This window comes from Dendrobates tinctorius, unplaced genomic scaffold (genome assembly GCF_039654945.1).
Source record: "Dendrobates tinctorius isolate UK_male_01 unplaced genomic scaffold, ASM3965494v1 ptg000102l, whole genome shotgun sequence".
Lineage (NCBI taxonomy): Eukaryota > Metazoa > Chordata > Amphibia > Anura > Dendrobatidae > Dendrobates > Dendrobates tinctorius.
In genome coordinates this window covers 3,829,198-3,839,046 of record NW_027361770.1, presented here as the reverse complement: position 1 = coordinate 3,839,046, position 9,849 = coordinate 3,829,198, and the positions used below count along the sequence as shown (strand labels likewise).

Sequence of the window (9,849 nt, the reverse complement as noted above, 5' to 3'; positions counted from 1 at the left end):
TAATACACTTCTTGAATTTGGTTTTGAGCACCTTGAGGGGTGCAGTTTTTAGAATGATGTCACTTTTGGGTATTTTCTATTATATAGACCTCTCAAAGTGATTTCAAATGGTGCTGCAAAAATGAGAAATCGCTGGTCAACTTTTAACCCTTATAACTTCCTAACAAAAAAAAGTTGGTTCCAAAATTGTGCTGATGTAGAGTAAACATGTGGGAAATGTTACTTATTAAGTTTTTTGTGTGCCATAGCTCTGTGATTTAAGGGCATGAAAATTTAAAGTTGGAAAATTGCGAAATTTTCAAAATTTTCACCACATGTTCATTTATTTCACAAATGAACGCGTTATATGAATGAAATTTTATCACTAACATAAATTACAATATGTCACGAGAAAAACAATGTCAGAATCACCAGGATCCATGGACGTGTTCCAGAGTTATTACCTCATAAAAGGACAGTGGCCAGAATTGTAAAAATTGGCCCGGTCATGAACGTGCAAACCACCCTTGGGCGTAAAGGGGTTAAAAAAAGAAACAACTTTAAAGGGAATCTGTCAGCAGGATTGTGCACAGTAGCCTACACGCATTGTCAGGTTGGTGCCATTATACTGAATAAAATGATGCCTTGGTTGATGAAATCTATTATCAGTTTTGAGTTAACGATATGCCCGTGCCGCGGGGCGGCCTGGGGGGGTCTTCATGTGGTGCTCTGATCAGGTATCCATAATGCAGACTGCTGACATGTCACTGATCCCTCACTGACCTGCCCTCTAGTTTACATAATGCATATAATATTGTTGGTTTTAAAAAAAATCTCATTGAAAATCTTTGTTAAATAACAGTAGCTGATTCATGAGAGCTACTGGCTGTAAACACATGGCTTTGTATGGAATCAAGTGAGAAAGCGCAATTCATGTCTGAATTATGTTGCAATTATAGAGAATAGGAAGTTTGGCTTTTACAGATTTTATCTTCTGCTTACAACAGAGAATCATTGAATGTGGACTGATTATTACAAATAAAATATATTTAAAGCCCTTGCTAGAAGCTTATGCCAATGCAACATTTCCTTTCACGATTACTTTCCTAGAAGCAGTACTGTACAAAAATGGTAGATTTACAACCATCTCTAGGTTACATATTGGTTTACACAAGCATGAGCAAATATTTTTTTCAAAATCATTCAGAGGAGCAATAAAAATCAGCAGCTTTCAAAGTGCACAAGGATTGTATGTGGGTTCATTTTGTACTTAGTGAAGCATTGACTGATAAGGCATTAATAATTAGAAGAACTATCCTTGTAAAGGTTCTGCTGACACTTCTTTCTACTTTAGGTGGTGCCCTCCTGTAATGAGTGCCAAAGGTTCAGTATAAATACCACTTGCATAAATTGTCAGTCATCACTTTCATCTTCTGTCAAGCTGCGCTGTTTTCTTTTTATCATCTCTTTATGTAATAAGATCCTGCTTCTCCCTGCATCATGGTCAAACTTGTGCTGCCAAACCCAGGACTTGAAAATAGGATACAAACCTATGAGCAACTTGAGATTCTAGAAAAAGAGGAAGCAGGAGAAAGACCAAAATGGGACAACAAAGCGCAGTACATGCTTACCTGTATAGGTTTTTGTGTGGGACTGGGAAACGTATGGAGATTTCCCTACCTTTGTCAAAGCCATGGAGGAGGTATGTGCTAAATTTTGTGAATTTTGTACTAGCTGTACAGCTGTGTAGTGTGTTCATAGACTGCAAAATGAAAGATTTGAAAATCTAATAAGTTTATTGCAAATAATATGTAATCTAATATATAAAGCTCAATGTGGGTATGTATGAATGTATGTATGTCTGGAATTGGCATCTGCACCGTCGTAGCTACAGCCACAAAATTTTGCACAGTCACACGTCTGGACCCCGAAATTGTCATAGGCTATATTGTGAGGCGAAATTTTAACCCCATGCGCACCAATTCACCAAACTATTTTGCCCCTATCTACATAATGGGGAAAAAGTGAAAGGAAAAGTGTTGGAGGCAAATTGACAGCTGCCAGATGTGAACAAGGGGGACTTAAAGAATGAGAGCGATGGCGCCAAACAGTATATACCGTACAGTTGCTAAGGTGGGGCCCTGACATGGGATACTCACCACACACGGGGATATGAACACACACACAAAATGCGCCACACACTACCACGTGCTTCAACACATATACCACCCTCAGCACACATTTCACCACACATACACCAACCTCGCCACATAAAAGTTGAAACACAAAAGTCGCCACTCAAAACTCGCCACGCTGTCCCAGAGTTGTTTAAAAGATGAAAAATGAGCTGTGATTGGTTCCCATCAGCAACAGTTTTCTTTGTAGACAGTTGTGGTAGCGGAGGCCTATTATTCTTATCACTTCTATGGTGTTATCGTCCTTCTGTAAAGCTGGAAATAACACAATTTATTACCGTGCCAACACAGACCACCCTCTGACACAGACTGCAGGGGGTGCCCAGTATCACACAGGATAGGATTAGATACACGGCTCTGCAGTCAGTAACACACAGGATAGGATTAGATACACAGCTCAGCAGTCAGTATCACACAGGAGAGGATTAGACACATGGCTCAGCAGGCAGTATCACACAGGATAGGATTAGATACACAGCTCAGCAGTCAGTATCACACAGGATAGGATTAGATACACGGCTCTGCAGTCAGTATCACACAGGATAGGATTAGATACACGGCTCTGCAGTCAGTAACACACAGGATAGGATTAGATACACAGCTCAGCAGTCAGTATCACACAGGAGAGGATTAGATACACAGCTCAGCAGTCAGTATCACACAGGAGAGGATTAGACACATGGCTCAGCAGGCAGTATCACACAGGATAGGATTAGATACACAGCTCAGCAGGCAGTATCACACAGGATAGGATTAGATACACGGCTCAGCAGTCAGTATCACACAGGATAGGATTAGATACACGGCTCTGCAGTCAGTAACACACAGGATAGGATTAGATACACAGCTCAGCAGTCAGTATCACACAGGAGAGGATTAGACACATGGCTCAGCAGGCAGTATCACACAGGATAGGATTAGATACACAGCTCAGCAGGCAGTATCACACAGGATAGGATTAGATACACAGCTCAGCAGTCAGTATCACACAGGATAGGAATAGATACACGGCTCAGCAGACAGTATCACACAGGATAGGATTAGATACGCAGCTCAGCACCAGTATCACACAGAATAGGATTAGATACACGGCTCAGTAGTCAGTATCACACAGGATAGGATTAGATGCACAGTTTTTATGTGCAATATAATTATTATAATTTGTTATAACTAACCACAGTTGGTTACTATGCCCAGGCAACGCCGGGCTCTTCAGCTAGTAATGTAATAAACCTATTTGTAAGAATGAGAGGTCTATGATATACCAGTAGGCTAAAAAGTATGAAAGGCATTTTCTATTTATAATTATTTAAAGGGAACCTGTACCTGTCATGTGAAAAAAAACTGCTATTTATTTGCAGATATGGGGTTAATCTGTATGTTAATAGTGCTGTGAAGCCATTCGACTGCCGCACTGAACATCCAACTACTCAGAGCAAATGAACTTTACTCCTTCCAGCAGCCTCTGGCTTTCAGTCATAGAGGTGCAGTCGATGTGGCTTCAGTCACCTATCAGTGCAAAGTGAGCGGCGGCTGTAACTACGCTCCTGGCAGTGAGTGACAGCTGACTTCCCAGTGATGCACTGTAGAGCCAGCTGGCTGTCAGTGCTGTTGTGTGGTTACAGTTGCCACTCACTATGTGCTGAGCGGTGACTGAAGCCACACTGGCCATTCCTTTATGACTGAAAGCCCAGGTCTGCAGGGAGGAATAAAGTTAATTTTCAGCCAATAGCCGGTTGTTCAGTGTGGCACTTGCATGACTTTTGAAACTTGTATTTGCAGGTTAACAACATTTTTTCACATGACAGGTTCCCTTTAAAGTACAGGGTGGGCCATTTATATGGATACATCTAAGTAAAATAGGAATGGTTGGTGATATTAACTTCCTGCTTGTGGCACATTAGTATATGAGAGGGGGGAAACTTTTCAAAATGGGTGGTGACCATGGCAACCATTTTGAAGTCGGCCATTTTGGATCCAACTTTATTTTTTCTAATGGGAAGAGGGTCATGTGACTCAAACTTATTGGGCACTTCACAAGAAAAACAATAGTGTACTTGGTTTTAATGTATCTTTATTCTTTCATGAGTTATTTACAAGTTTATGACCACTGTAGGGATGTGACTTGCTTAGGTGCAGCGGGAGACAAATATGCGACAGGTTCTTCCCAAAGTTCATGAGGTTTATTCACTTCATAAACCCACAAGGCAGCGTAACACTGAAATGTAACCTTCAGCTCAGGCAAAGGAACACAAAATGTCTGTGGCTTCAGACTCGGACCGAGAGTCTCAGCACATGCTGGGAGCTGTAGTCCTCCCCATATACACTTTCTGTAGTGTCCCACCTGGACACATGAAAGTCTGTCCACACTCAGACAGACTCTCTCACACTCTCTCACATGTGCCAAACACCTCAATTACATAGCCCTGTAACCACACCCACAGGTGATCACATGGCTATGACATCACTAAAGGTTGTATTGCACATAGACACACACAGGCTTCCCTGACCCAGTGTAACAGAAAGATCAGCAGTACCTCTGCTGATCAATACACCCTGGAGCCTGCATCCCAAGGCCACCCACCTTGAGACCCATAATGGTCATTTAGGACCCTGCTCCTGTTACCACACTGAATGTGCCTGTACACCCGTCCTGGGACACCCACACAGCGCCCCCTAGCTGACATAGTGGTCACTACACCACATACCTCCCCCCTCTGTTCAAACTTGTGGGGTTGAACACATGACATCACCCAGGTATCTTGAGACCTGGCACCCATGTCACCTTGCCCTACAAGTCGAGAGGACCATCTCCGTCTGTTTCGGTAGTCATACTGCATCATATTTACGTTAGGCCTCCCCCGCCCCCAGCGGTCAGTATCTCGGCCTTGGGCTTTGGCCTTCCAGTCAAAGTCCGTCAGGGTGACCAGACACTCTTTAGTCTCCACCTGTCTGCCATGCGCTCCGTCACCCGACCTTTCTCTCACTGGCCAGCTCTCACAGTTCGTACGGTCATGAGTCCCACGTCCAGTTGGGCTTACTGCCTGGTCTGAGTCTGACCCTCTGTCGCTATGTCCACCACCGGGTCTCGTGCCTACGTTACTAAGATTAGAACGGCCACTTGCGGACTCTCGACGTTCTTGCCTTCGACTACCTGTCCTTTCATTCCTTGGAGGATCCCTTCGGGTCCTTACACCTTGGGTTGGAGGTGGACGCCACCTGACGTTCTCTATCTGCTCATTCATCTGCAGTCGATCCTGTCTTAGCTGCTCAATCTCCTTCAGGTAAGCTACCCGATATTCCAGGAGCATGCAAAGCTTCCCAATGCTTTCCACCGAACCAACCACAATGACAGGAACCATGTCATCTTCAACAGCGACTTGGATTTCACCAGTAGGTGGGATCCTCACTCTCTTCACACTGGATCGATTCACCATCTCCTGCATCACCTTTCCAAGTCTGCCAACAACTTTCCCTACCAGATTTCTGGGTACCGGAATTATGTCTTCCACAAAGCCCAGCCGACTTTGAGCTTCCTTTGCAAGCTCCAGACATCGAGCGGCTTTCCTATTACGCTCCACGAGCATCTGTTTCGTGCGGAGACATTGTAGGTGCATCTCCTTCAGGACAGCCACCCTTCTCTCTGTGTCTTCCATTTCTGCCAGTATCACCAACTGGTTTGTTTCTGGTGCCCAGTTCACACTATAGGCCTTTACTGCCTTTTTAAAGGTCTCATGCACACCTTCGCTGGCACACGCTTCTCGTACGTCTTCGGGTACCTCCATCACGCACTTGAAGGCCATGGACTTGCTCTCATCCTGGACAGATGGCTCTGGGTTCCCCACAGACACTTCCCTCAAGGTATCTGCCAAGACCGGGTGACTGTCTTGTGCAGCTCTTGGCTCACCATCTTCCTGAGATATACAGTCCTCAGGACCCTTTTCCGAGATGGGCTTTGGCAGTTCTGCCTTGCTATCAGTCGGGCACGGCCGCTGTACGTCTTCACCCATCCACTTCTCCCGTAGAAGACCTTTTACTACTCCACTGAGTTCTTGCAGAACTTTATCTCGCTCCTCTGCCAGGTAGCGACACTCATCCTCTCTCCGGAGAATCTCCTGTTGATGCTTCTCTTGGGCCTCTCTGAGCACCTCCATATCCTTCACTATAGCTTTGTTCATAGTTTGACACGCTGACAGGTGCCCTCTGAGCTCAGAGACTTCCTTCTCCAGCTCATCCACTCTGTGCTCACCTGCTTGCCTTAGGACTCTTTCCCGTTCGACATGTTCTGTTACAGTCTCCTTTATCAGCTGTATCTCACGATCCTGCTCTCTTTTGTCCATCACGTGTCTCACCACTACCTCTTTAATTATATCGTTAAAGGGTACCACTGGGTCAGTCACCCCAGTCGAGTGAACCCTCCAGTTACCGTCCAGCACCAATGTGTCTAGTCCAGTCGTCTCATCTCCCAGCCCACCATCTTTCTTATCGCGAAACGTCAGGTCCGTCAGTTGGGCAGATGTGCTTCTTCCTCTGGTCAGTTCTACCTCTGACCTGTCCATGTCAGGAGCCGTCACTGTCTCAGTGTCTGCTTGCCGCACAGTCGAAGAATCTCCATCATCTGACCAAACGTCATCAAACAAAACAAAGTCCCGGCGCCTCTCAAAGGTATGCACTAAGTTTGGTGGCATACTACCACCTTGGCACTCCCCCTTTGTCATCTCAATTATGACTCTGTCCACTTTATAATTCACAACGACCCCGTGGACGCAGCGCACTCTGACGTTTTTCTCGGTCAGAGCTAAAACGAGTGGAGTTCCTGTCAGAGTCACCTGACTCTTTGAGTCCAGCCGACCAGGGACTCCTTCCCGATGCAGCATCACGGTACACACCTGCGGCCCATCGTCACTATCCAGAAAGGATATCCCACATTCTGACCAAGTCATACACACACACTGCGGTACTCCAGACATACCCACTGAGTCATCTAGTGCTGTCATTTCTTCAAACTTGGCCCTTTTCTGGACCACTACCCCACTTTGGGTTGCCGCCCCCTCCCGGGACTCCACCCCTTTTTGGGTTACCGTGCCAATTTGGGACTCCACCCCCTTTTGTGCAATTACCCCGGTTTGGGTCACCGCCCCCTTTTGGGACTCCACCCCTTTTTTTGGTTACCACTCCCTTTTGGGTCACCGCCCCCTTTTGGGACTCCACCCCTTTTTGGGTTACCACTCCTTTTTGGGATTTCCCCATGTCCGTTCTGCAGAACTTCTTATGCCACAGTTCACACAGTACAGTTTGTCTTTTAACGATACCACACAAGTCTTTGTTGGCACCACCACAGCTCCTGCTGTCACTGATAACCGGCACATCCGGCTGCTGTTCACACACACACACAGCGGCTGGTGTCACTGCAGCTCCTGCTGCGCCATCTTCGTGGACCCGCCGATCCACCGGAAGCCGCTTGTCACCCTCAAAGATAAAAAAAACACAAAAGTGTGCCCATAGGGCCTTACCAGTGCAGGTATAATGGGTTATGAAGCAATCATACAGGGTACTCACCCTCAATAGTTGTGTAAAGCCACAACTACTGTATCCGCTTAGTCACATGCAATAAAGCTGCAGCAGGATGGTGTAGACAGACAGCGTCTGCTACCAATGCTCAAGGAGGAGAACCCAACAAGAAAACACCAGGTCCCTGTGCTGCGAGACCTTTGTGACCTCACTGAGCCACAGCAAGCACCTTCAGGTTTTGTAGAGGAAAAGAGAAAAAAAAAACAAAACACATGCACAGTCTCTCACGTGTCCTGTTCGTGTGCCACTCAGGACGTACCGTCTCCACCTGAGAACGTCCAACACACCGGGCACACCGGGTGCTATTCAGGGAGCCAACCCTCCTCCCAGGGTCTCCCAACACACCGCTCTCACCAGGTCCAGGGGTTCAGCGGGTGCTCTTCAGGACATCCGTCTCTGCCTGAGACTGCCCAACACACGCCTCACCAGGTCCAAGGTCATATCACGTGTTCCAGGGATCCGATTCCTCTCCCAGAACCTCCCAACACTGACCCTCCAGGACCTTGCTCACTGACCCCTCCAGGAACACAGTCTCTCACTGACCCTGGTCACTGCAACACAGACTCCTGTCTGTTACCTGTGTCGGCCACACAGGTTCTCGGATGCCTCGTCTCCTCAGAGGTATCCCACAAATATTAACATAGTCACTTTCTCTGACCTCGGTCAGTATTACTCACGGTTGTCAGACTGTCTGCTCTCCTGGCTCAGAATCGCCAGCACTGCCACACGTGCTTCTGGGAGTCGCTGCCCGCAGTCTGTCACCAATTGTAGGGATGTGACTCGCTTAGGTGCAGCGGGAGACAAATATGCGACAGGTTCTTCCCAAAGTTCATGAGGTTTATTCACTTCATAAACCCACAAGGCAGCGTAACACTGAAATGTAACCTTCAGCTCAGGCAAAGGAACACAAAATGTCCGTGGCTTCAGACTCGGACCGAGAGTCTCAGCACATGCTGGGAGCTGTAGTCCTCCCCATATACGCTTTCTGTAGTGTCCCACCTGGACACATGAAAGTCTGTCCACACTCAGACAGACTCTCTCACACTCTCTCACATGTGCCAAACACCTCAATTACATAGCCTTGTAACCACACCCACAGGTGATCACATGGCTATGACATCACTAAAGGTTGTATTGCACATAGACACACACAGGCTTCCCTGACATAGTGTAACAGAAAAATCAGCAGTACCTCTGCTGATCAATACACCCTGGAGCCTGCATCCCAAGGCCACCCACCTTGAGACCCATAATGGTCATTTAGGACCCTGCTCCTGTTACCACACTGAATGTGCCTGTACACCCGTCCTGGGACACCCACACAGCGCCCCCTAGCTGACATAGTGGTCACTACACCACACCACTTATAAAATGTGTTCAAAGTGCTGCCCATTGTGCTGGATTGTCAATGCAACCCTCTTCTCCCACTCTTGACACACTGATAGCAACACCACAGACGGGATGCTAGTCTAAGGGGTCAGATTCATTGTAGGAATGCTCTGACCTGACACCCATAAGGTGGTGGTGCACCATCTTGCTGGAAAAACTCAGGGAACGTGCCATCTTCAGTGCATGAACAGGGCAACACATCATCATGTAGCAATTTCAGATATCCAGTGGAATTGAGGTTTCCATTGATGAAGAATGGCCCCACTATCTTTGTACCCCATATAACACACCATACCATCAATTATGGGTGTCAGGTCTGAGCATTCCTACATGAACAATTTCCTGGACTGTGGATTGGTCGTCGAGGGCCAGTTGAGTGGCCACCAAGGTCTCCTGATCTGATCCCCTTAGACTTTTATCTTTGGGGGTCATCTTAAGGCAATGAAGATATGAGATGTGCAGCATCTGAAACAACGGATACTGGAAGCTTGTGCTAGCATTTCTTCTATGGTGTTGCTATCAGTTTGTCAAGAGTGGAAGAAGAGGGTTGCATTGACAATCCAACACAATGGGTAGCACTTTGAACACATTCTATAAGTGGTCATAAACTTGAAATTAACTCATGAAAGAATAAAGTTACGTTAAAACAGAGCACACCATTGTTTTTCTTGTGAAAATCTCAATAAGTTTTATGTGTCACATGACCCTCTTCCAA

General features: G+C 46.5%; 1 protein-coding gene across 1 annotated transcript in view; it reads left to right on the top strand.

Moving 5' to 3' along the window:
* Positions 1–1,379: 1,379 nt before the first annotated feature.
* SLC6A19 (solute carrier family 6 member 19) overlaps positions 1,380–9,849 on the top strand; it is a 338,662-nt gene continuing 330,192 nt past the window's right edge. Inside the window, exon 1 of the mRNA XM_073587681.1 lies at positions 1,380–1,681. Within this exon, the coding sequence (XP_073443782.1) occupies positions 1,480–1,681 (202 nt within the window). The 5' untranslated portion in view covers positions 1,380–1,479. The remainder of the gene's footprint in view (positions 1,682–9,849) is intronic.